Source organism: Danaus plexippus, chromosome 5 (assembly GCF_018135715.1).
Source record: "Danaus plexippus chromosome 5, MEX_DaPlex, whole genome shotgun sequence".
Lineage (NCBI taxonomy): Eukaryota > Metazoa > Arthropoda > Insecta > Lepidoptera > Nymphalidae > Danaus > Danaus plexippus.
Genome location: NC_083539.1, coordinates 8,261,890 through 8,289,839, shown reverse-complemented (window position 1 = coordinate 8,289,839; position 27,950 = coordinate 8,261,890). Strand labels below are relative to the sequence as shown.

The 27,950-nt window shown below is 31.4% G+C and overlaps 4 protein-coding genes across 4 annotated transcripts in view; 3 read left to right on the top strand and 1 right to left on the bottom strand.

Moving 5' to 3' along the window:
* Positions 1-8: 8 nt before the first annotated feature.
* On the top strand, positions 9-7,345 carry LOC116769079 (carbonic anhydrase 7-like). Its single transcript, XM_032660060.2, has 8 exons — positions 9-182; positions 3,236-3,268; positions 3,356-3,523; positions 4,126-4,249; positions 4,518-4,620; positions 5,180-5,289; positions 5,460-5,583; positions 5,706-7,345. The coding sequence occupies exons 1-8, from the start codon at positions 143-145 to the stop codon at positions 5,955-5,957; spliced, it is 954 nt and encodes a 317-aa protein (XP_032515951.2). The 5' UTR covers positions 9-142; the 3' UTR covers positions 5,958-7,345.
* An 8,532-nt stretch (positions 7,346-15,877) lies between these two features.
* On the top strand, positions 15,878-20,206 carry LOC116768996 (carbonic anhydrase-like; the record flags this gene model as incomplete). The annotated part of the gene is made up of 7 exons (XM_032659956.2): positions 15,878-16,067; positions 16,659-16,785; positions 17,122-17,224; positions 18,714-18,826; positions 18,989-19,112; positions 19,386-19,558; positions 20,042-20,206. Coding segments are annotated over 7 exons (858 nt in total), but the record flags the coding sequence as incomplete, so codon positions are not given.
* Positions 20,207-20,836: 630 nt separating this feature from the next.
* Positions 20,837-26,303, bottom strand: LOC116768995 (FAST kinase domain-containing protein 4). The gene is made up of 11 exons (XM_061528885.1): positions 26,187-26,303; positions 25,817-25,982; positions 25,409-25,593; positions 25,101-25,328; positions 24,778-24,950; positions 24,300-24,525; positions 23,692-23,842; positions 22,987-23,217; positions 22,650-22,716; positions 22,109-22,214; positions 20,837-21,351 (listed from the first exon to the last, which is right to left on the bottom strand). The coding sequence occupies exons 2-11, from the start codon at positions 25,980-25,982 to the stop codon at positions 21,235-21,237; spliced, it is 1,650 nt and encodes a 549-aa protein (XP_061384869.1). The 5' UTR covers positions 26,187-26,303; the 3' UTR covers positions 20,837-21,234.
* Positions 26,304-26,495: 192 nt separating this feature from the next.
* The window catches only part of LOC116769282 (adenomatous polyposis coli protein-like), a 36,303-nt gene continuing 34,848 nt past the window's right edge, over positions 26,496-27,950 (top strand). Inside the window, exons 1-3 of the mRNA XM_061529397.1 lie at positions 26,496-26,611; positions 27,255-27,319; positions 27,658-27,719. The gene's annotated coding sequence lies outside the window, so the exon portion shown is untranslated. The remainder of the gene's footprint in view (positions 26,612-27,254; positions 27,320-27,657; positions 27,720-27,950) is intronic.

Below are 27,950 nucleotides of genomic sequence, written 5' to 3'. Positions count from 1 at the left end.
TCTTTCAGACGGGCGACGGTGGAGACGGTGTGGTGTCGTCACATGCGAAATCAGCCTAAGTCAAATAAATAAAAACTTCGCTATGAACATTTCAGCGACAGTTGCTTTCGCGTTTTGTTGCAGTGCACATCAATTATAAAATATGTGGATGTTGTTTGTGCTCTTTCTGGCTGCAGCGGCTGGTGAGCTATGTTTATATTGTATTCATAAATCAATCTATTATTTAAATTAACTTATCGTTTACATATACGAAAAATATTTTCGTTGTTATAAAAATAATACGTCATTAAGTATTATTATATTAAAAATTCTATTTAATTTTAATCATTGCTCAGTTTACGATCGCTAAAGAATTGTCGTTTTTCTTTTAAACAAGTGTTGTATATATTATTTATTAAAATATAAGAACTTTTTATTTAAAATTTATAACGTAATATTTGGATTGAAATACCAGATCTTCGTTTTTTTATTATTTTTTACTTCTCAGAAAAAAAATATAATTCAAATTTCGTGAAAATTTTATTTTAATATATTTTTGGCTAGTTTAACATAAACAACAAAATAAATATAAAAATACATATTATAAAAAAATCCTAAATAGTTATTGATGAATAAATAACAATAAAAAAAAGTATGATTATTATTGCACAACAAATAAGCGATTTTTTCTATTGAACCTGATCTTTAAGTCAATTTATTTTCATTCTCGGCTGAAACAAAATATGTTTAAATTTCCTTCGTAAATAAAGTGTAAGGCAGTTCATGTATTGACTTATAACAAGCATACCTACATATTTATTATATTCTTTATTTATAATATACTCGTGCCAGATCCATGCTTGCTTTGTTATACTGACACTGTGCTCGTGACATTGAATCCCATTCAACGAGCCTACATTTTGTCCTTTATTATTGACAGACTATACATATAACTATATATCTGAATATATATTATAATCATTTATTATCTTTATGAAATTTGTAAAAGGATTTTATTATAATGAAGCCAATTCTTTTTTATTTCATGCTTGTGTTATTAAAAATTAAAAAAAAAATGTTCATGTTTTCATACGCAAAATGACATTTAAATAATATTATTTTTCATTGTTATCTAAAGAACGAGTAAATAGAAAAGAGTAATAATTGGTTATAAAGAAAAAAATTAAATTCATTGACATTGATATAATGAATAATTATTATATACAAATATAAAAATATATTTCTAAAAAGAAAGTAATTCTAACAGAAATCCCTTTTATTCCTGAACTGAATTGAAAGGGAAAATATAAAAGTGTATTTGAACGTTTTCAAACTGAAAAACTTGCTCCATTTAACTTTGAGAAACGAGGCTGAATCAACAAGCAGTGCCTACTTTTTTCTCGCTTGAAATTGTGTTAAACGGTTTTGAAAATACGGATCCAAAGGTTTATAGCGTACGCTTTAAAGCGCTTTTTAGATTAAACAGCCTAATTGAATTTTATATTTAAATAAACAGTTTTCACTGACAATGTTTAGCAATCTTAAGTCACTTTTATTTTATTTTTTAAGTATTAGTTTAAGAAAATTTGCAGAGTAAAATGAGTATAATATATCTTCTATAGGATATTTCGTAAAATTGCGTTTTAATTCTATGTATGTGTGTCTATCTGTCTATGGCAACGTACCTCAGAAACAGATCGACCGAATTGGATGCGATTTTTTCACTTAAAATTCAGTATCCTCACAGGTTATCACCTAAGTTTGGTTAATATCGGTTCACCAGAGCAAAAGAACCATTTTTAACCTTTGATTACCTAATTAACCCACGTGTGTCGTATTTTTAAGATATAAATAAACTTAGTTATTTTACATATGTACATTATAATATTTTTATTATTTTTTTTCACTAAAATTAACACACTGTCCTCCGGTAGATAACCGTTATTTAGTTCCTATTTCTATTTCCACTTTCCGTTGTGTTATTTATTGAGCATAAATTTTTCTAGCTCATTCTCGTGACAGGTTTAAACTTGAGCTAACTCGTGCTTTATTGTGATAGTTTTACCATCGATAGATGAGTTCCACAATAATTATTTTATATATTATTCCGTAACAATTATCTTGAGGATGTTTTATTAATATTGCCTAACCCTGTTCCAATGTTAATAAAAACGATCTGACAACCTTGCACACAGATAAGAAATAAACAAAATGAAAAAAACTTTTATTAGCAGTTAGAATAATCGCAAAGAATTGTTATATACCATACATTTAATTAAGGTGAAGTTCCTTTGATCGCCTTCTGTGAGGTCTTTCTAGCGAATAAACGGGCTCATTAATTGGAAGCTAGGAACACAAATTGTTTCTCATTTACAAAACGAGATAAGATCTCGAAGTACATTATCATTTCCAATAATCTCTTTCCATCCAACTCCAGATAGTGTCATGATAGCCTATAATAAATAACCCATTGATCTGGAACAGTGGAAATATTATTTCATCTCTCTTATCAATCGGATCATTAAGTAAACTATATCTTAAATAATAATAAAAAATATATATATTATTTTGCTAGAATAAAAACGTTAGTCTATTTATTATAATGTAAAGTTAAAAGATTTTTTTTTCTATTTTCAAAACTGTATTAATGTTGTTTGTAAAATAAATATTCAACAACAAACCACTAGTGGTTTTGTTTTTGTAGATAATATTATTCAGCAGTTCTCAAAGACAAAGACTGATGTTATCTGTCCTTAAACATTATGTTGTATGAGTTAAAAATTCCATTCAAATTTTTATTTACATCTGTTATTATAAAGTTATCTGTACATAAATTTAATACCTCCTAAATATTAAACAGGTGATAAAGTCAATCATGAACCGATCATAGGCATCGTCAGTTATCCTGTTACTTCATTAATTGAATTGAACTAATTGGATTAATTAGTCATTAATCGAATTTAACGGCATTATTGTATTTCATTTTTTTGTTCTATAGAATATGATAAATTTATATTATAATAGAAATATTAATATAGACATAACATCCTAAAATGTTTCCAAACTCTTGCAATTTCGTAAGGTTTCTCATATTCATTTCCCAAAGGGAACTTACACTGGATACATTACGGAGTAAAGCGCTCGTACCAACGTTCGCTTTAGAAATGTAATTTAAAAATTTTAACATAACAATTTTCGACACTACAATGGAAGTTACCGGTTCTATTTACTTATAATATCCTTTGTTTGGTTACAGTTTGTACCGCATCTGAAGATTGGTCATACGATTGTGAGTGTACATTAATTCTTGGAATACTTCTTGCTTTAATTACACTATGTGCTATGATATTAATTATTTTATTATTCTTATAAACAGATGAAACCAAATGGCCGGGAGTATGCACGACTGGTGAGAAGCAGTCTCCAATAAATATAATGTCGAGAGACGCTATAGTTGACAAACTTGGGACGCACATCAAGGGACCGCTGGTTTTCAGGGGATATGGTAGCGTGAACGTCAGTGGTGCCAACACCGGACACACGTGTGAGTACCACAACGAGAAACAGAATTAAACAGAATCTTCTTTCATTTCTAATCCTCTGTATATATCTTCTTCATCTGTTTCTCAGCGGTAAACATATAATGGCCAAGAATGCACAAGATTTGACGTTATTTTTCTGGTAGAAGCAGTTTCTGTCATATAATTAATATCCATAAATTCCATCTCTCTCTATTGAATTAAAAAATGTTCTGCTATCAACATACAATTAGCCACACTAACGTTCCGACCTCGACTGGTCTGTTTCTTTAGATCAAATTATATAAATTGTCGACATAAAATTCATTTTAACCCATGCCTAATTTCAAAACGTATGACAAAAGAACAATATCTCTCACACTAACCACGTTAATATAGACCGATTCTTACGGTACAGCACCAACAATTGGCTCGTTTTACGCCTAATAATTCACGAATATCATTAAATTGATATAAACATTTGAGTAAAACGTGATTTAGAAACATACAAATATATGAAACTATTACAATGATGATAAAATTTTATTCAAATCAAATAATCTGACATTAAATGTCACTTGAATTGAATATTTTCATTACCATTTGACGTATTTTATATCGTTATCAGTGAAATGGACGCTGGAAGAAGACGAGCCCAGTCCTGTAGTGTCCGGCGGTCCATTGAGAGGCAACTACAGCTTTGTGCAATTTCATCTGCATTGGTTGTCGGAACACGCCATAGATGGAATGAAGTAAGTATAACGGGATTTTTATTAAACAGAATATATATATTATAAGTCCTGCTCTTCACTATTACGACTAGAACGAAAATAAGCTATACAAACTATAATACAAGAACAGGATTCGTGACAACATATCTTATTGTAATCACAGTATTTCAACACTTAAAATTTCATTAAAATAGAATTCAGGTATAAAGCGTGACATATAATAGGAACATTTTGATGAATTCGATACTATTTTGTCACAATACCATACTAAATTAGATAAACTACTCAGATATCCGATGGAAATTCATATGGTGCACATGAAGACTGGTCTAACCGCTGAGGAAGCAGTAGAAAGACCTGATGGCATCGTTGTTATCGGGATTCTCTGTCAGGTAATTAGCAAAAGTAGATGCAACATAACTAGTTTGTTATATCTAAAAATAAATAACACGTCAACTTTAATCCTTTTATGACACGTTATGCATTTTAAATGAAATATAAGTCTTATTACAAACGATTCAATAATTCATTTTTATATTGAAATTTTTTTCTTAAAAGTGAGCATTATCTTTGGAAGTATTTAGATAAAGGTTTGCATAACACAAATTTAAATTATCAAGCTGGTAAAAAATTAAGGTGGTAGATTTGATATACATTAAAAGACTAAATAAAAAGATTATTATCTATCCATCTACTTCTCTATCCATCCATCTACTTATCGTTCTATCCATTCGAGTATCTATCCATCTATCCACTTATCTGTCAAATAATTCATTTATCTCTCCATCTATAAAATTAGCTCTTGTCTACCAACGAACGTAAACTATAATGATGGACCAACATAACACATTTTAATGAAGACGCCATCTTTTTCCATGACATTAAGCATGTCAGTGTTAATTCTATGATCTATCTCATGATAGCCTTAGTATAACTTGTGGATGTCATCAGGTACACAGTGGCGAGGAAAGTGAATTTGCCCTGGGAGAACTGCAGCCATCTCTTCCGAAACTCATAGAACGTAGTGTGGGCGCTGTACCGCCGACCGTGTTGGATCTCACGTATGTATTATTATATATAAAAACTATAATTAGCTCAAACGTTTGCAGTGCAACTATCATCCACTAACTTGAGATTCCGGAGAACAGTAGAAAACTGCTCTGCTAGGGGAGATAGAGTACTTTGTTGTAAAATCATTAATTTGGTTTATAATAATTAATTTCCGATACAGACGTCTCTTCAGCCCCAATATGCAATCTTTCTACACCTACCACGGCTCGCTCACCACACCACTCTGTCAGGAGGTCGTAACTTGGCTAGTTATGGACAAGCCACTCATCATATCTGATACCCAGGTAAATTGGCAATATTATCATGTACCATTTATAATTTGCAGCAGTTTAGTTAAAACTGGGATTCATTCAAGTAAAGAATTGATTCGTTTTTATTCAAACTATAATGAGGACAATTTTTCCAGTACAAACTCTTCAGTAAAGTGGACGTCGGCGGCATAGACAATTATAGAAGTCTTCAAGCAAACAACAGAGTTATTTATCGCAGTTTAGCATCCAGCTCTTCCATAGCTCTGCCCAGCACCATTGGCCTCCTAGCTTCATTATTCCACCTGTCTTCAGCTATGACGATGGTTTTCAGTAAAGGCGTATGCACACTCGTAAATATCAAAAAGAAATTCTTTGGACATGAAGTCAAGGAATGCAAATCTGATTAGAGTTAGGTGACACTAGTCATTAGTGAGTAGAATTAGAGTGTTTGAAATTATCATAATTACGTTTTAGATGAAAGTAGTGACGAAGTTCAGCTTATAGGGCTAAGGGCTAAACTCAATCTATATTAGGGTTCTCGAGGTCTGAAACCGACGTTCGGAGGTTGTAAACGCGACTTTATTTTATTTTACTTCTTTTGTACAAGGCCTAGTCCCACTGCCTTATATGCATGTATATATGTTTTGTTTGATAATTTTTTTACTCAGACTTAATTAAAATTTAAAGTGGAATCAATCACAAAGCAGAGATTTATTTAACAATTATGATTACAAAATTATTTTCTTTATTTGAAGTATACAAGGAATGTAATTAAGTAATTAAAAGGCCATTAGTCGATATAACATCATGCGATGTGATTTTATCAAAAATTATTTCCCCTTGTTATCAATTTGATAAAGAAGAAGTCAGAACACTTTGAGAATGCTTCGGACGCTAAAAGAATTATTAATTTTATTATCCTCAATAAGTAAATGTATAAGTATTGTGTCATAAATGATTTTCATAATTTTCTCACTCTCTTTGACAATTCGCATCAAGGTGAAGCTACTTCTTCCGCCTCATTGTTGGTATTTTCAATCTTCTGCTTGTATCGTTATTGGAATTATAAAAAAGACTTAATGCGATTTAAAGAAATAAAAAAAAAAAACAAAACAATACGTGGGGAATAGAATGTTCTTATTCGTAACACTCGCTAGTATGGCGTTTTGACTAAATTATCCAATTTAAAAAATGTTCTATATTATACAATTAATATATACAAAACATTAAAAAGTGTAAACATATTTTTTTTATTGTATTGTGTTATTAATAATTGTACTTTAGTTGCTATTTAATAATTTAAATAACATATTAGGAAACTAGTCAATGAAATGTATTTCATTATCGTAAGTATTATTGTTCGTATTTTTAATTATTTGTAGATTTTTAAGGACATTTTTATATTTATAGATCTCAATCTATAAAGTAATTTTACTTTATAAATAATTTTGAATTCTGTTTTTTTATAAGTGATAGCAAATTATATGTTTTTGACAGTAAGTAAGTTTACTTTTAATATAAATTATAATATATGACAATGTTTATGTTAAACAGATTATAAATAAATAGTTACTGAAATAGAAAACTTACAAATATATTAACTTTTATTTATAGGCTGTGAAATTATGAAGAACTTAGAAGTGTGAAAGAGATTGTCTTAGATTCTGATACATTTGTTGTTAGGTTATTGCATTTCAACTATTCTCTGTACTTTTCCGTATTTTGGTTGTGTTTTTGTGTTCTTTATTTTTGTTTTTTAAATAAATTATAATAAATATTTACAACAATAGTATAATCGAATTATCATTCATTTCTTTAACTATTTAAATACATTACATACGACTTAAAAATATATATATATTTGATTTCTTATAACTCTTAAGTTATAAGAAGATAAATTAATTTAAATTATTATTATTATTTTTTTATTACAACATCCCTTGAATAAGAATAAAGAAATGTTTATACAAAACAAGGTTATTTTAATTTAATATGCTTCTAGGAAACATATTTTAACAAAACAAATAGAGATGGTAATTACCTGCCTGTGATACATAAACGATGAAACAAAGATATAAAAAAGATTCAACGCCTTAAAATATAAACATAGTTATAATTAAAATGGTGGCAAGTTGTGGTGGCCGGGAGGTTAAAAGGCCCGCCTCTCATACGTGAGGGCGAGGGTTCGAAACCTGGCAAGTACCAATGTGATCTGTTCCGAATCATATGTACTTTCTAAGAGTATTAAGACACCACTGACGGACGGTGAAGGAAAACATCGTGAGGAATCCTGGTCTTATAATTTCGAATTATAAGATTGATATCGCCAACCCGTCTTGAGCAAGCGTGGTGACTATTGCTCTAACCTTCTCCGTGTGAGAAGAGACCTTTGCTCAGCAGTGGGCTCCTATAGGCTGATGATGATGATGATGATGATAATTAAAATGAGATATCCTATAAAAAATAACTTTCATATTACAAACAAAGTTGTACTAATCTATATTACATTATTTTCTATGTCAGTAAACAGCCCACTTTATTCTGCTTACCCAAAAATATCAATGACTGTTAAATTTTCAAACTTAACTAAATGATAGATTTATATGAAATTGCTTAACTTAATATTTGTCATGTATTTAGATTGTGTATTGAACACATTGTTGAAGCTAATATCTTTACAAGTATTTTAATTAAACTATATTATTATACTTAATACAGTAATGGTATTCGTTTAAACTTTTTATCGAAAAGAATTGCCTATTTGTATTTATGCAACCAAGTATATATATATATGAGGTACTTGATATATCTATTCTATTGAAATGGAAAAAATATACTCTTCTTTAGTATCAGATCGCGATGACGTTGATCACAATGACATGAGTAATTTGGTGATAGTAGCGACGTTACGAAACAAACAACCGTGTTTAGATGTTATAAGATAAACATATAACTATCACTTGTTCACTATTATTTACAAAATGTATGCAGAACTCAGAAGTACTTACATGATTATGACATGAGATTTTGACAGATCGAACAGTCGTTTTTAGTGATAATATGACAGATTATATGAATTCCATTAAATATAACTATAACAAAATGCGAATATAATAATTAGGTAAATAGCCATTATTTATTAAACATATATATTAAACTGTTTTGTCTATATAAGCGATCACACAACTTGACTATTAGAACAGTGTTTAAAAACCGTGATTACGGGCAGACGGTTGCTGAAAAGTAACCGAAACGTCTGGATTATGTAGTTTTTAAAATGAGACGAAACCTCTTAGCATTCAATGGATTCACCGTGCGGGTGCCGGGTCTTTCGCGTTGCAGATAGCTTCAACAGTGCCTGGGACTTACGAACCAGTTGTAGGTTTAAGGGGCCCCTAACTAACGTGCGTTAAACGCTCACCTCCACTATCCAAGCTCCTCTCCCTACCAAACCAAATTTGAAAAGAACCTACTAGGGCTGCCTTCGAAGTACGTTCCAAGAATGAATTGATGTGAGTTCTGGACAGCCCAAGTCTTTTACAATACAATTCACGTAGTAAATCCGAAAAATATGATTTTTATTTAAATGAGTGCTCGCGAAAGTCTTATATCTTATTATAGAATAATGTTAGTCGAAAATATTTGCATAATTTTTGTTCGGAATGCCATTACCATTTACCACTCTTTCTGAATGGTGATGCTTGTCACTTTTTTAAACGAACTCCTGTTATGGCTCTCAGGAAAAATCTTCAGAGAAATATTACAAAAAAATACGGTGTAATCTTCCCAGGTCGATATGTGACATCATTAAACCCATGGAAATCTGACGTAACATTTTCATGAACTTTCCTCAGTGCACAGACGATAGACGACTTCATGATAGCTCACGTCCATTGGCAGCCGTCAGGAGTCGAGGTTCTAATTAGTTTAAAAAATATTTTGCTGTTTAATAGACTTAAATATAAAATAAAATTTGGAATCAGGAATATCAGACTAGAAATCAGAAGATTCATTAAGACACGAACCTATGATTTAAATAGAACTATTTAAATTAAATAAAAAATTAAATTTAAAGACTCCCGTGAAATATACTACCCTCATTCTACCAAGAACTACAAAATCAAGATAACTTTCAGCATTATAATTATAACAAAAATAATCTCTGAGTTCTAACCTAAAATATTTTTTTTTATTTTTTCAAATAAACCGAAATATGCAATTAAATGATCACGCCTTACATTTAACAATATTTCTACCCAAAATTGTGATTCATCTGTTTATAGTACAATATATTACTAATAATTATTGTTTCCTATTTTATTAATTATTTTTATCTATGACGAATAACATTCTAAAATCCTGATCAATCTAGTTTCTTATAAAGCAATAAATATATAATATTATATAATATTATAGCTGATATAGATAAAAAAAGGTTTTATCAAAATTGATACAGCAAGTCAGTAATTTATTGATTACAGATAATAAAATTAATATTATAACCACGTGATGTCATGACGCTAGTTAGTCCAATCAAAAACAAAAGCATTAATTTGCTAAGGCTATGCTAACCAATACATATTTACAATTATTGTTGGAACACAAATAAAAAATCTTTTTATAATTCTATTGTACAAAACGTTTGAAATAAATCTAGGAAATGAGTTGTGTAACGTCAATAGATCTGTGTTACATCCTTAAGAACAAATCTAGGTTCATAAACGTTTCCGGTCTACATTCTATATTTACTGCTTGAGGGTACAAGGCTCATTATCCTGTTAGTGACGAGGATGCGGCAGATTGTTCTTACACATATAAAGGCTATCTTGTTACATATGAAATTTGCACGCAGTAAATATTATCTACAAGTATTATATAGTTGTAACATCGTTTCGAAAGACATTCACAAGGTGATTTTTTTTTTAATTTTCTTACTTCTTACAGTCAAGGAAATAGTATTAGTGAACGATATAAGATAACTAATTAAAGATAGCTATAAAGAAGTAAATGTTTTATTGATGTCAATAAAATTGGAGAGTATTTAAAAGACATTTAAATCATCACCTCCTGCATCTATTTGATTTTGTTCCTATCTCTTTACTTTTAGTTTTTATTTGGAAATTATACATGTTATAATATTGTTTATCTGTATTTCTTGTGTCAGCCTTGCAATTTACCTAATATTTTAAATTTTTTAATATTGTTATATTCTTTGTTATTGGTAAACCTGTTGGTAGGTTTTAGAATAACAAAATAAAACTTGGATCTTGAAATCACAATTTTAAATGATTGTATAGAAGCAAGAGATTTTTCAAACAGTCCGTATATTTTTTACGTATGTTCACAGATAACTCTGATATTTATGAAGCGATTTACATTCGACTATTTATATAAGTACCTAATACTTTGATACAAATATTTATTTGTTGGGCGAGGTTCTTCGGATGGTAATTATCATAAGGAAACCAGTGTCAGATGATAAAATACTAGAAAAATTTATAAAGCATCCTTCGGATATTGAGGCAGATTCAAAAGTAACATAACAATACCAGCAGCTCACTATGGTTTTACCCGCTTAGTTCCTGTTCTCTGGATTTCCAACTGTCTCCCTGCCAAAATCGATCCCTAGCCATGGTTTTTGAATTCTCATTAATATTGTTTTATTATTTTTACACGCATTTTATAAGCTTCACTTGCATGTTTGTATGTTAGTAACTTCCTCTCTGTGTCGGAGTGGGTACTCCTCGCGCCTGCTGAGTAAAACAAAAAATAATATTAGTAATTTTAAATATAACCAATCACAAATTATAGTCACGCAATCAATGATCATCTAAAAAAACACGCATTCGTAGTTCGTGAACTAAAGAGTAGAAAATAAATAGTAGTTTAAAAAACTACATAAAGCAAGCATTTATAAAATACTAAACTTAAAAGTAGAAATCAACTGTTTGAATAATAAAAAAAAAAGCGAGTGACAAAAAAGATATTAATTTAATATAAAAAAGCTTGGGGTGCCTTTTGAGAATAACGGTACTCCTATGAGAAGTCATGTGAGGCGAGTGGGAAAGAATATGCATATCCTATGTTTAAGTCTGAAGTAAATGACGCACTTTTAGCCATAGCACGCTTGACCCGCATGACTTAATCAATGATAAAGTAGTCATATCGAAAACTCATCTAAATTCATCTAAACAAGACAATTTTGGTCAAGAAACCTGATTTTCATTGCTCATTTATACTAACTTCAGGCGTGAGAAACATTAGTAATGTTATAGATAATGTCAGTATTACTTGGCATCGACCTTAAAATTATAAAAATACGTAGTGTTTTTTATAATATTTAATTAATTAAATCGTAATACCAACTACTTTAGGGTGATGTTTATTTTATTTTTATCTTCCTACTTCAAGTCTATTTTTTTAGTTAATTTGTGTGACCTTAAATTACAAAGTATTTTTAAAGATTTAAACACATATATATGTAAATCTATCTCCATGCGATCTCTTGGCTACAAACGATGAATCGAACGGCTCGCACACGCAGAGTGATGCGAGACAAAAGCCGACACAGCCATTGATTTGCAGTTTTACTTATATAATTAAATTAACAAGAAGAAATTCACCGTAAGATACTTTAGAATTAGTTTTGATTATAATTATCATCTGCGTAAAGTACTGAAGGTAAAAAGCAACTAGTTATGGGAATGTCTCATTTATAATACATCTATGATATGGACTTGTTTAAACGATGAAAAATATCACTTTTTGAATGTTCAAGTTCCGGTTTAGCATTCAATGTCGCCCCTTGACTTTGAACGTGATCGCTGTAGAGTCTAGTGCCTCAATTTATCAAAGCCAAAGATTGTATGAATAAATATACTAACATGAACTTGAAACGCATTGTTAGTTTACTAGATAAAACGTATCTGTGAATAAAATTATAGAGGAATTATTGTCTTTATAGATATTTAAAGATTGTGAGAGTTGAAATTATACCGATACTCATTTCCGCTACAATTCCTCGACAGTAACAATTTCACAAGAAAATTAATCTTAATTTTAGATTTTACTAGGTATCAGTCTCGGCTTCGCACGGGCTCTTTACAAATATATAAAATTTTGAGAATTTTTAAATTTACATTATGACAACTTTCAAATGGTACGCCCGATTTAAATGATTTAAAAATTAATTTACAGATATTGATATAGGCTTGAAAACGAACTAATTTATTTTGATAAGATTTAATATTTTTAAAAGTTAAAATTGGATATATATTGTATTGAACCATACCTCATTTTGTTATATCTCAAAGGCTTTAGGCAGCGTTTTCGGTAAAATCTCTCGGGCGGCTCATGTTTTCCCGACATCTTCAACAAATATCGTTAATGTACACACCAGTAAATACAAAAACCTAACAAATTATACACTAAAACTTTCCTCGAGAAACACGCTATCGAGTGGTGATAACTGTTTGATAATCGGTTTAGTAGTTTTTCCGTTTATCGCGAACAGACAGACAGACGGACGTAGGGAGGGACTTTGTTCTATAATATGTATTGATGATTGATCATGAAAATTAAGAAAGATGAATTAGAAACTATTTACACTTTGTTAAATACATACATACATACATTTGTATGTATACAACTAAAGTAATTGACACCTCTGATCTTTACTTTTTTTTTATATTTCATATAAGTGTACCATAGAATTTTTGTCACCTTTTCGTCTGACAATTTTTTTTTCAGTATATATTAATTAATAGCTTTCCTTTTTGTCATGATCATGATATTGTCGGACGCATCTTAGGATGTACATACGTATGTAATTCACAATTTATCGTAGAGGTCACATTTACTTCTATCATATATGGACGTTTCTTCCCCGTGTGAGCACTCACATACCTTAGGAAGGACTATAATAATAACTTCTTTTTGCTCGCGACTTCTTGTAATTAGACAAACTTATACATTTTAGCGAGTTAAAACTATATTCATAGTTACATATACATCAAGTAACACAGTTAGTTGGACTGTGTTACATGTCTTCATACAACTATTATGTTGTGATCCTGTAAGAATTGCAGGTAGTTCCGCGATAAGCTATAGCCTTTCTTATTATTATGTTGTCTAAACTTTATTACTGTAAAACTTCATCATAAGAAATCATCAATTCCGTTTACGGTACAGTGGTAACAAGCTTTTCTGCAACCATACAACCTTATCAGGTAGAATATCTCAGATCCTGCTCCTACATTAAAAGAATGGCAGCAGCACACGTGCCTACAGTCCCAGAATAGAATTCGTTACGATAATGTGGATAATATCCCTACGACGAGAGTAAAGATCGGTAACACTATGCCAAATAATTCCATAAATATTGTTTACAATCAGAACAATCGCAAGAACTGGTGATCTGCAACACCTCGTTTCTTATGATCTCTAAGGACACAAAATTGTCAATCATAAAAAGATATTGCTTTAGCTCAGAAAAACTTAAGCCCGGTGCATTGTTAAGGTGTAATTTTGACTATCATTACAGATTAGCGCCGCAAGGATCAGAGGTCGATCTTTTCCATGAAATATTACATTCTCACAGAAAAAGGAGTCGGAAGACTAATTTCTTTGATGGCAGTAGTTCATATAACAACGTAAAGAAAACTATCTGTTAAAGCAACTGTCTGCTTAATGCTTATAATGAACATCAATTATTTTCCATTTATTCTTTATTTAATGAGATATAAGACTTTCGCAAGTTTTATTCATTTAAATGAAACTAATATATTTCGGATATACTACGAGATGTGAATGCACATCTCGTCTGCCCGTGATCACTGTTGCTGAAAAGTAACAGAAATGTCGGGATTATGTAGTTAAAATAATATTAAAATAATAAAATCCGCGTAGTATATCCGAAATATATTAGTTTCATTTAAATATCCGTTATTTGTTTTGATATTCTATATAATGTACTTTTATTTCTATATTAAGTAACGAACATTATATTGTATCCTAAGAATATATGTATTTATTTGCATGCACTCATGGATTGCGCATAGGAAAAGATAACTATAACACACTGATAATACACTGCCTGACTTTCCACTTACAGAACAGTTAGGGAGATAATTAGAAATGTACTTTGCTGACGCGCTACTGTAAAGACTGAAAAATCTGTCGCCTGTAGTGAGATGTTTTTAATATGACTTCTCACCTGCGATCTGGACGGTAAAAAAGAACTGTGAGAGTTTTCTAGGTGCCAATAAATCACCTAAAACTTACGCCACAGCAAGACGATGATCTCAGAAGTAAGCTCCAATCAAATACCTTTCAGCAAGCGATACAACCCATTCTTTGACCTCATTATATTAAACCTTAAATGCAGATGTTAAATAATAAGATAGAAAATATGTTATAATCTTAGTATCATCATCGTTTTATGTATATATTAAGAGCTGGATATATGAAAGCAATTGTTCAGGTCTCGTTTTAACATAACACAGATTACTGAATAATTCTGTGAAAGAATAAAGATGTTCCTCAGTCTTCACAAACAAAATCAATGTTTACTTTACTTTTGATGACGAGTAATATTTGTCTCCCAGCGATTATTGGATCCACGAAATCTTTGTGACTTAACAATGAGCTTTGTTTGATAAACATTCTATTATTTTATTATTTCAATTGAGATTGAAAATTTTCTTTGTCAGTCGGCTGTTGATCTCAATTCAAGCTGCATCATAGTGATTTATTGGAAACAAAATGTCTAAGTTATTGATTTTATCGCTGTTGTGTTTCGGTGAGTTTTACTAACTTTTAACGAAATAAAAATCAATGAAATCTTACTGAAAACTTTTCTGCGATAGTGGTTTTTCAAAGCATTTTGTTTTTAAAGACATTTTAAATGTAAGATTTTCGTTTTAAGTACGCTGGTGCCAATTAGAGTGAGAGCTCTCGAGCGGAGGTCAAAAAGAAAACAGTTCAGGGCCAAATTTTTTTAACGTTGTAAAACTTTCGACAGCAATTTAATTCAATTTCATGTAAAACTCCACGATTAAGAACAATTATTTGAATTTTCACAATTGCGTTAAAAATAATCCTTAAGGAAGATCATTTTAGAGTCATATTTTTTAAATTTAACATATATTTTAATAAATAAATTCGACAATATAATATTACTAGTATTATAATTGAACATAAACTTTATTTTACCACCCAGATTTAACGGCTCCATCTGTTGTATTTGGTCCCATCTGGAGTTACGACGGTACGTAATATCTAAACGAAGTTATCTATTAAATTCGATATTCACTTGAATTAATATATTATTCGCGATCAAGACGAAAGCGCCTGGCCGGGGGGGTACTGTCAGAAAGGAGGGAAGCGGCAATCGCCCATAGACATCCGGACAACTGACGTCATCAAAGACTTCGACAGAGATTTCATTAAGTACGGAGTTCTCAAATTCATCGGCTACAACGGTGCACTTCTATCCGGCATCAATAATGGACACACCAGTGAGTTCCTTGAATCCCCACACTAGTATATTTGAATTTATAATACACAAATGTCATGTAATTTTGAAATGCTTACCTAGGAACTGACTGCGGAACAAAACATTTATACAGAAATTAACAATAAATGCAACAGTTGTTGTAAACAATTCTTTTTTTAATTAATCCAAATTCAGATGTCATTAAAGCCTGACAGTTTTTTTTTTTCAAAGACCCAAAACAGTCGTCCATAAAAAAAAGTTTTTCAAATTTATGCCAGCCCCGAACTGAACTATGAAATATTACATGTATCTAGTGGTATTTAAAATGGATACAAGGTATTTTATTATTTAGTAAAATAATTTCCGTAAACAATAAGTGTACACTGTCACTAGATTTCGTAAACTCACAAAATGAAATTATTATTTTCAATGAAGAGATGTCTTTTCTTTAATAAATCCAAATTAACTTTTTTGAGATTTAAGGTAACATTGTTCCTAGAAAGAAAAGTTATTCTACTTAATTAAACATCATTAAAATGATAAATTCAGGGTAAATTATTACGATTTTTACAAATTGACACTACTAGGCGACTTATATAATTATAATTACCAGTTCAATTTAGCACCGAGGGTCAGAAAAGCATGCATCCTACCATCACGGGGGGTCCTTTGAAGTATCTGTATCGCTTGGAACAACTTCACTTCCACTGGCTATCAGAACACTCTATTAACGGCGTTAAGTAAGTATAAGTATCTTTTGAAAAAACTTTAAAAACTTCAATTAACTGAATATAAAAAAATACCTTCTGTTATTTTTATATCTTAATTTCCAACTCCTCTTTCTACTTCCTACTCTGTCCTATCTAAATCTCATCGAAATCGTTAGCCTTTTTCTCGAGAAAAACTAAAAAATATAATAACATATGGACAATCCGATTAAGTAGTATTGTTTAAATCGCTAATAAAATTTTCAAGTTGGGTGATGCTCCTTGATATTTATCTAAGTTATTATAAATAATTAAGTTCCTCCGCCTCTACAGATGATTGATAGTTTAAAGAGAGTACTTTTCCACCAGGTTCCCTATGGAGATACATTTCGTACACGTCCGAGCGGACCTAAAAGTGTCGGAAGCTCTCAGCAAACGGGACGGCCTGGCAATTGTATCTGTCTTTTGCAACGTGAGTAACTGTTTTTTATTTGTTTTGCTTTTGAAATCGATCCTCTTAATCAATTGACAATATTCTGTAAGCGATAACAATATTACATAAGCATGTAATATCAAAATATGAGGCTTATCTGAACGAAAACCCTTAGAATACTACTTAAAAAAAGTTTTGCTCAAAATGAACTAGACTAGTAAAGAACTCGATTGAATACGACTACAAAATACTTAATAAAAAAATTAAAAGTAAAAATGCCTTTTCTTGGACACCACTACACCCTTAGAGGTGGTAGAGCATAGCTGTGGTTTCTGCAGTTACTGCAGCTCGAACATGAGCTGGCTCGACCGGGGAAGTACCACCCTCTCACAGAAGATCGGCGTGAAGTAGTCTTTAATGGCTGCGTTTCGTCCGAAGAGTGAGAGAGTCGGTTGCCCTTTCCCTGCTCCCACACTTTCCTGCCATTTCCTTATTCCCACCCCTCCCTCTTCCTCAATAACCAAGGTTGGTAACGCATACGCAACATAAGTCATGTTGCGGATGTCCATGGGCGACTGTCACTACTACCCATCAAGTAGGCCGTCTGCTCAATTGCCACCTGTCACATAAAAAAAACAATTTAAATTGCAAATGTCAAAAAAAGTAAATTTCTGAATAATATTAAAACCAATTCCCTGTTAATTAATCATTATAAAAATATTTATACATCAAGCCGAAGCCATTTCCCATTTCCATGAACAAAATAAACAAAATCAAATTAAAATAATATAGATTTATTATATATTTTTTATTCAAATAATAAGTTTTAACTCAAGAATAGATGACATAGTAAAGACAATTATCCTTCGTCCTGTAAACATAAACATAATGAGTGACATAGCTATATTATTTGCTGATTTCAAATACTAGTGTATTCAATTATTTAAATTAAAAAAACTTTCAAAAAAATGTTGAGTCGATCTTAAAACCATAATTTTGACGATGTTTTGTCCATTATCCGATGCCTTTCCACCATTATGAATGATGACTCGATGAGAATAAAAATACGACAAGTTGAAATAAGTAATCCTAGTGAAGAACAATAGAAATGTTAATTTTCCGTTACAAAAGCCTATAAATTTTTTGTAAGAAATAAAAAATTGTACAAGGGTTTAAAATTATCCTGATAAAAAAAATTCAATACATTTCCTATTCGGTCATCGAAATATAAAATTAAAAAGTATCATTCTTAATTTCTTATCCTAACTATAATATATATACCTTAAATCCAAGTATTATTATAAAATAACCAATCATTTTCAGTCGTTTAAATTCAATAAGAAAGTCAGGATCCCTGGTGGAAATAGGAAATAGAACTCAAATAACTAACCCAACTTATTCAAGAGCAAAGCAACGAATTAAAACAACTTATTATAAAATTATTAAGTTCTCTTTTGTTGTTGTTTTATGAAATTTACTTGCATTAATAACTCTGAGTTTATTCATTTGTATAAAAACTTTTTCCAAGGTTCAAGCTGATTTGACTGACAACCAATTGGAGCTTACTGAAGATCTGATGGAGCACATTCCTCAATTACTGAGGATCGGCGACAGGGTTAGTGGAGTACTACTGGACTTGAGGTAATGTTGTAATTGTTATTAATTTCTGGCAAAAACTGGCATCATATATGTAAATATATTTATAATGTAAATATATTATAATATATATTTACATCTCTGTTAAATAGCAGAATAATAAGCAATTGTTCCTACGATCAAATAATTCTCATACATTAACGCCAGGAAGCTGCTGAGCCCTAACACTGACTCCTACTTCACATATCTCGGCTCGCTCACGTCGCCGGAGTGTAACGAAGTAGTGGTGTGGATTATATTCGACAAACCTATCGTCATGTCAGACGCACAGGTGACATTATAGTTATACAATATCCAGCTGGCTCGTGTGTACGAATGTTTAACGGAGCTTAACCTGACATTTTGACATTAATGTTACAAGTGGCGCCATCTGTGCCGTTCTACTTATACTATAAGTTTTCCCAGACAGCAGTAGTTTAGAAATCAAATTTCAATGTAGACAAAATCTAGTCGAATTACTTGATAGCTGTATTAAATTATGTTTGGTTACCGACCAACGTGTTCTATGTCGATGAATTCCCCTTTATATAATCGTATGTTCCAGTACCGTCTATTCGGTAAGGTCGGCGTGGGTAGACACAACTTTCGCAGCCAGCAGCGTATCGGTCACCACCTGATCTTCACTCCTCCGGACTCCTTCATCACCACACCCAAGGCCATTATCGTCGTGACTGACGTCATGAAGTACCTGGCCGCCTTTTTGAGGAACATCACCAGGTGATTATGGTGATAACTCTCATGGAGATAATCGTTTAAATTCAGTTCCTTTTATCTATACTCAGGCTCTCCAAGTAGGTATATACTGGGTAATAAGTAGTAGCAAAAATTAAATTTTCAAAAAAATTAATAATAATTACTAGGAAATTCCTCATTTAAAACTACAGCTGAATAAAAAATGCATTAAGTTGCATTCTATCATAGATTTTTAATAATTAATTATCTGAATAAAAATCATTAAAATTATTCTTACACGCTTCTATATTCACTAACATAAATAACTCCGCGGACTTACACTTATATATCAAATAAATTTTCATTATAAATTTCCAAAAAATAAATCCGATAAGGTTGGTATTAACAATTTTATTAGAAAACACGTGCGTTTGAAATGCATTTTATTACTAACATAATATTTGACATTCAGTAATAATCAAGATATTTATTTTTGTATAAAATAAAAAAAAAACAAATCATTTTCAGATTCGTGACAAAGGGGTTCAGGTCATGATGACAATGGAGGTGCTATTTTTAACTATAGTTGTAATGGTTACAGTCAGGGGAGAAATATGATTAAGAAAAGAAATACTCCCGTAAGGAGGATAACACACGTTTTACAGATAGTAATAAAAAACATTGTTGTCATTACATTCTGTTTTATTTAATAATATTAACAGCCACGTCTATACACACCCTTACAAACATACCATACAAGAGCGACAAACCAATTTTGTATTTAATCTTCATATACATAGAGTCCAATTTCACAATCCGATCTCATGTGATTTAGCTGATTGTTATATTTATACATATACTATTTTATATATGTATTTGGTAAAAAACTGTTTTAATCTGTTTCATGAACTAGTTATAAATCCTAACTGTAAAATAATGTATTACTGAAGAATAGTGTTTAATTGAAAATAGACATACCCTAATCAAATAAATTTAACAGCTACGTGCGAGGCGAGGTTTGAATTCAAGAAAAAAATCTCATCAAGTAACCGCCAAATGCACACAAAGCTTTGGTATGCAGGATATATATTTAATTTTATATTATATTAGAACCAATGTGAAAACTTTTATATTCCAAACAATTTTATCTCAAAACAACAGTTGTTCGCTTTTTTTAATGTTTTACGTTATTAATCTAAAAAAAATTGCTATACATTCCTTCAAATGAGGTGAAACAAACTAAACAGCACTTATAAAAGCACTACATGTTCACTGACGTGTTTTTCTAATTAAATAAAAAAAAAAATTACTAATATATCCAAGGCCGCGGGCATCAGCTAGTTAATAACATTCGTACTATATTATTCCACACTAACGGCGTGTCAGTTGCAATGTGTTACCTAATATCAAATAAGGAGCAGTTTCCATATGTATTATAACATATTATATAAATTACATTTGTTTAATATAAATCAAAATATATATATACATATAAGGTTATTAATAGATTGTTCACTGAAAACTTTAATAATATGAAATAATTTATTTACTTAAGTATTTTGTCTATCTGTTTTGTTTAAAAATAACATAACAGTATTAAGCATGTATGCGCTGGCATCAGCCGTTGTTTATATCAAGCTATGACCGTCACTGATACATGCTACATGCTGTGTGTCGGATGATCTGCAACTGTTTGTCTCATTACTATCATACAAATATCACTAGCTCCGGGACTGTCTCACTAGTTCCTTCAGACGGCTCTCTATGTACTGCACCCTGGTCACCAACTTGTCCTTCGGGTTGAACTCAGTGTACGGAATCTTAAGTACTTTGTAACCCTGGAATGTAAGTATAATATTAGTTACTGTTGCAAACATCTCGTCTTAGTAAGAGACAATGTTAAGATATTTGACTGCAAAGTTGGACACTTTCATAGTTAAGCAATTTTTTTAGAAACAATCTTATTATAAAACTAACAAATAATTATATTTTAACTAATAACAATCATTACTTTGTTCACATACTGTCCAGTGCAAGAGAAGAAATCATCATACTATAAATATGTATGTCAGGTATAACAATGATCTTTTATAGTAAATTCTTATTAATATTATTAATGTAAAAGTTTGTGAAGATTTTTGTATGAAGAATGTGAGGATTTATGAATGTCTGATACTCTCATACACAAGACTACAGCTCAGGTAACAAAATAACATATAGGGTATTATTTATTAAGTGAAGCTTCTTTTGCGATTTCCAAAAATGTTGCGTTAAACGTCTAACGCCCCTCGGGGGGAGGGGTGTTGAGGAGTCAGAGCTAGAGCGAATGCTTGGTGCCCGAACGTATGCGGGCTATCAATTGTGACCTGTTTTCATTCAATTCATTTCATTCAACATTACGAAGTTTGACTTCTTCAAGTCAGAGGGACTCCAAGCGCAATTATTTTTTTTTTTATTAGACTCTTTCTATTTTTTACGAACCAATACAGATGGCGCTGTCTTTAAGTTATCATATAATAGTTTCATGTACACTCCTCATAACAAAATTCATACAAACTAAGTTGCGGACAAGAATTATATGCTGTGTCGTGTCACCTTGAGCGTGAGGAGGTGCTCGTACAGGCGTATCGTTCCCAGGGGGTGGGCGGTCCCGCGACTCATGTCGTGGTAGTCCAAGCCGAGCACAGCTATCCGGTGAACGCTGGGGATCAGGTTATATATATAATGATTTTCTAATACTATGTGTTTGTTATGCTGATCAAATAAGGTTAATTTCCCAAGGACATTGTTCTGAGGTCTACTGTCACCGAGTGAGATATGATGAAGGGATAATGAGATCAAGACATTTAGTTTTATCCATTTAAATGAAACTCATATATTTCGGATATACTACGCGTGCTTTATTATTTTAAAACTACATACTCCCGACGTTTCGGTTACTTTTCAGCAACCGTGATCACGGGCAGACGAGATGTGAATGTCTGTCCGTCGGTCCTGTTATTTATGATGAAGGGATTTTGGTGACATTTACTGTTCTCATAAGGAAGATGATGGGTGTCAGTGGGGATTTAAAATGAGGAACCGCCGCTGATGACAGCTAGTATTATATTAAATCCAGTTGTTAATAAAAACTCACTCATTTCTTTTGTCAACTTTATCGAGTGGCACCGGATGGCATTTGGAGTCCACCGCGAACTCAGCGTCTGCGGGTAAAGTATATGGGTTCAACAAGCTGAATATATAATAAATTAATATTTATTTTATAAATATATAAGGCACTGTTCAATAAAAATAGGCAACTGTTTAAATTCTTGGCTCCGTTAATTTCCTCAAATATTTCTTTGCCCTATGAAACTTATTTAGTTATTTAAGGGATGCATCAATGACTCCCTATTTGAGGTCCAAAAATACTCTTAAATATTATATTAATGTATTTTCCTGTAACTAACTGAATTATAATAGAGTAAGTTTACCATACAAGAAGCCCATTCCCGTCTGACAATCCCGTCTCAGGAACGTCTCGGCTGAGACTAAACTCTTAAATGTGTCCATAATGCTCTGTACATAAAGCACCTTTTCCTTTGTATGCATGATAGGAACTCCCACTGATATGTCCTCAGCGAGGCGGATCTTGTTTGATGGGAATTTGAGCCCTACGTACGCGTCTATGGACATCAGCTTGCGACGTGATGGTATTGGAATCTCTGGAATTAAAATTTCATTATAATACAAGGATATAGTATAAGTTATGTGTGGAAATAACTTTATATCATAGTTTTTTCATTTCTTTTGTCTTTTCTTTTCTTTCTATCATTTTTTTTTTCCTAATCTTAAACTGTTGAAAGAATGACTGACTGACCGAGCAAATTTTGTCAATTTCCGGGAACCGTTCAATAGACTGACGTAAATTGGGTAAAATATATAAGCCGCTGAGCAATACATATTGTACTCGGGTCAAACAAAATGATAATCATTATTTATTTTTAGTCTCGCTAACACTGGGACAAGACATTTACATAAATATACGACACCTATTTCAACTTCAAACATCATAAGAAAGAAATTGAGGAATATATAACAGCATAATATAAGTGCGTATTAATTTTGGATGTGAATCCGTCTTTATAAGGCTGAGTTCACACGTTGTTTGAACTATTTCATTTGTTTCAAAACCCGACCTCCAGATGATAGAAGCTTGTCGATGAAGTCTGGCTGTAAGGTGGACACGAGGTGATGCTGCTCCACCCTCTCCAGGATAAGTAGAGCATACACCAGGTCCAGCCACGACGACGCCTTCGCCATCTCCTCCTCCTTAAGACGAGATGCTGCCTGGAAGATTGAAAAATGTACTTTATTACTACGGAATTAGGCATAGTTTTGCAAAGACAAAATAATGTTGTCATTGGATAAACTTTATTATAACAGAACATATTTTTGTTAGTATTCATTAAATCAATTCCTTATCATTAACAAGACACTTCAACATATTTCTACATACCTAATATTATAAAAGCGATAGTTTGTGAGAATTTTATGTACGCTTGTTTGTAGTCCTTTCAAGCTACCATCAAATAATTTTTGTAAAAATTTTACAGTGATGTAGTTTAGACATCAGAACAGGGTATGGCTTATAAGGCCCTAAATTTGGGGCAGTTACAAAAAAGTTGGGGCCCAAGAGTTGTATCATATATCATGACACATACTATACATGTACTATACTCTGTAAGGTTAATTCTGAAGCGGATGGAGTCGGATACAAAACTAGTATGATATATTATTTTATTACCTCAATAATACTGTCAGCTTGTGGCGGTATAAAATCCAGTGTAGCAAAGGTAACAACAGCTGATGCGATATCTCCAACTCGACATATGTGTCGGTGTGACTGTAACCACTCCGATAGTGCTGTCAGCACAGCTTCATGACGGTGTTTGAGCAACCCGAGTGACACTATGATTGAGTTGATCACTGCTGGCTTGTCTTCGTTTGACGGCAGACAGTCTATTGTATCACTGGAAGATATTATGGCTTTATAAAATGTAAGTGACTTAATATTACTTTTATAAAACTTCAATATGTGCTCTTCATAGATAAATTCAAGTTAAAACAAATAGTCATTTCTCCATCATTACTATTTATATTTTATTCCTGACATACTACTCTAAATTATTCTCATATTGTATAAGCTAATGTATAATAATACTTTCTATATAAATAGAAAATATTCAAATTGTATATGAAAAAACTTATAACTTAGTAAATACCTGCAAATCCTATCTAATAATAATGGATCTGGGAAGTTCAAAGAAGCCATAGAGAAGAGAAGATCAGCTGATTTCTTTAGATCCAATTGCTCAGACTGTTTGGTTATGTTAAACGACAGTGCTCGGAGTAATGGTGTGCTCCTACGACCCTTCTGTTGTAGAGCTTTCATCACCTAAAATATATAAAATTATCACAAAATTACACTGAGTAAAATTTTCATTCCTATTACTTAGAACACACAACCGTATAGTAAAAAATATTTTATCACTTTTATAATGATTTGATATTATGATGGTTATAAATCAAATAATTAAACAATCACCTTTATCATTTGGGATAGCGACAAATTCGCGATCAACCTTGCCGCCTCATCATCTCCGGTGATACCCAGAACTGTGCTTAAATCTTCTGCCATAGTGAGAGAACTCATAGCTTGACTGGCCGGTGTCCGAGCCAGGATCCTGCAGAGTTTGAGGAATCTTGGATCCTTTTCAAAGTCCGCCAGATTCACCTTGTTGGCGCTCGACCATTCTGACAATATTGAGACCATCTATTCAGCAATGGAAGAAAAAATTAAATACATTCTTCATTAAAGTATGTGGTATGGATACAATAAATATATGAACACACCTTAAGAGCATGTCTTCTGGACACAATAGGATTTTCAGCAACGAGTAGAAGACTATTTATGTCATTGGCTTTAGATATTTGACCATCAATTTGTTGTGTCTTGCTCTGCTTAAATGATTTCGGACTAGGTTTCCTATTGTCAACCTCTACCTCATTTAAGGATGCAAATGCTGCTGCTAGTAAACCTATTTGGAATGAAAAATACTTATAAATGTAAAAAACTTAACAGTATTACAATACATTACTGAATATGTAAAAGTATCTCCTCAATTGTATACTCAATGAAAAAAGTTGAGACGAGAAATATTTAACAACTTCGTAATGCTTCTTATCCAATACACGCAGTGACTAACATAATTATTAATACAATAACAATTAATCTGAGGGATATAGAAAAGTATATTTTACCTGAGCCTTCCTTTGATGGAAAGGCTGATTCCTCCGCGTTTTTATCAGTGACAGTGCCAGAAGTTTCGGTGGTATTTTTAAATATAGTGGCACCAGTAGCAGAATAATTCCGCAAAAAATTTCTTGAACCTAACCTCAAAATCATTAATCCGCTATACTTCAACATCTAAAACAATAACAATGTTTGTAAGTAACTTTATGAACAAAAAATTAAATTACATTAATAAATATAAAAAAATTGGAGATTTAATAATTTGTAGAAAGAAAGAATGCTACGAATGTGCCTTCTTACATCACAATAATTTTGTTTATATATTTTGGAAGCATAGAGACCAATAATTTAAATATATAGAAGGCTGTGTAAGGGTACCTTATTAATAAATAATACGATAAATGTAATTAAAGTTTATGTTTTTAGAACATTTACAAAATGTTCAAATCTAGTCACCTTGACAGACCGACATTTCTGTCAAAATTTTGAGGAACCAAATGTTATCTACACCTGTTATCCAACTTACATTCTCAATTAGTTATAACATAAAATTAATCAAAGTATTTAATTTTTATGACAATATTATTTGGAACATAGTCAATACTTCAATTTAATATAACTCAATTAAAATTAATTTAATTGAATAACTTATCTATATTTTATAGTTCATGCTTACAATTTATTATCTGCGTCTTTATAAAATTGCAAGCGGCTGAAGGTGGGAGATTTGTTATGATTTTAAAAGAAATTAAAGGATTTTTTATAAGAAAAGAGTGAAATCGTATAAATATAACACGGAAATGGTAACTATGAATGCTTTTATATCTAAAATATATAGTTTATGTGTCGTCACAATTAACTTGTGGTCACCTATACTACAACTTTTTAAGTGTAGTGTAAACGTTAAAACAATGAATACTGTGTGATTTTTTATACTGGAATAATCCACGTTAATATGAAATTCAGTCACGCTCAATAAATTCAATATAAATGTATGCATGAAAACAAATCTACCTACACTTAATAAAATATCATTATATGCGGCTACACCAAATCGTATAAGATTAAAATTACTTTAATCTTGTTATTATCATTTAATTTAGCGTTTATATTTTTTTTAAATAAACCGCAAACTCGTCATTCTAGTTTTACAGTAATTCTTTAGACATGTACTATATTATTTTGATTCGTACTTTTCACATTGTCACTAAACACATATAAATGTGACTGTGAGTCCAGTGACGAGCAGATTGACTATTATTCAAGAATATAATTAATTGATATTCAAGCTTATAAGAAAAGATATATTTACATTATATTATTATCTCAGTACCTGGTTAGATCAATATACATCCTTTTTATGCTCTGTCATATAGATGACAGATTAGAGAGCTATTACTCTGTAGTTATAAAATGAATATAATATACATAATGGTTTTGTTTTAGGCGGGGGCAGATGGTGTTGGTGCTGCTCAGTGAGCACGCCCGCCCCGCGCCCCCTCCCGTCCTAGGTAAGTTAAAATATATTTGTTGTCCTGACTTTTGTTAATAATCTTGTAATGGCTTTCTTATGAGCTTACCTCCTTGACATATAGCCATGATTAGCCAAGTCACATTATCATTATTCAGAGTAATAAAAGAAAGATAGTATGTTTGAATGCTTAGTATCTTGGTATTGAATAACATAGTTACTAAATAAATCAGGGTACATGTTAGCATCTGTATATTTAATCACTGGCTTATTTTTAACTATCTTAGTTGGTCACAGTTTATGTTAAAATTTAAGTATTTTACTTTAATATAGTTATACTTAATATTGATATAGGTTTTTTTTTTGCTCAACATTCAGAGTGTTACTGATCGTTGGTTCCTGTTAGCTCCAATGGACTGTCCGACAACTTGTAAACAAAGGTAAGTTATATTAGGAAATTAATCATTTTGCTTTTTTTTCAATAACATTTATAGAGGTATAACGGGAAAATCTCTCTACAACCTCCTAAAAGAACTGGGCCTGTCCAGAACTAATATCAATTCATTCTTGGAACTTACTTCGAAGGCAGCCTAAAAGGTTGTTTTCAAATTTTGTAAGGTAGAGAGAGGAGCTTGGACGGTGGAGGTGAGCGTTTAACGCGCGTTAGATAG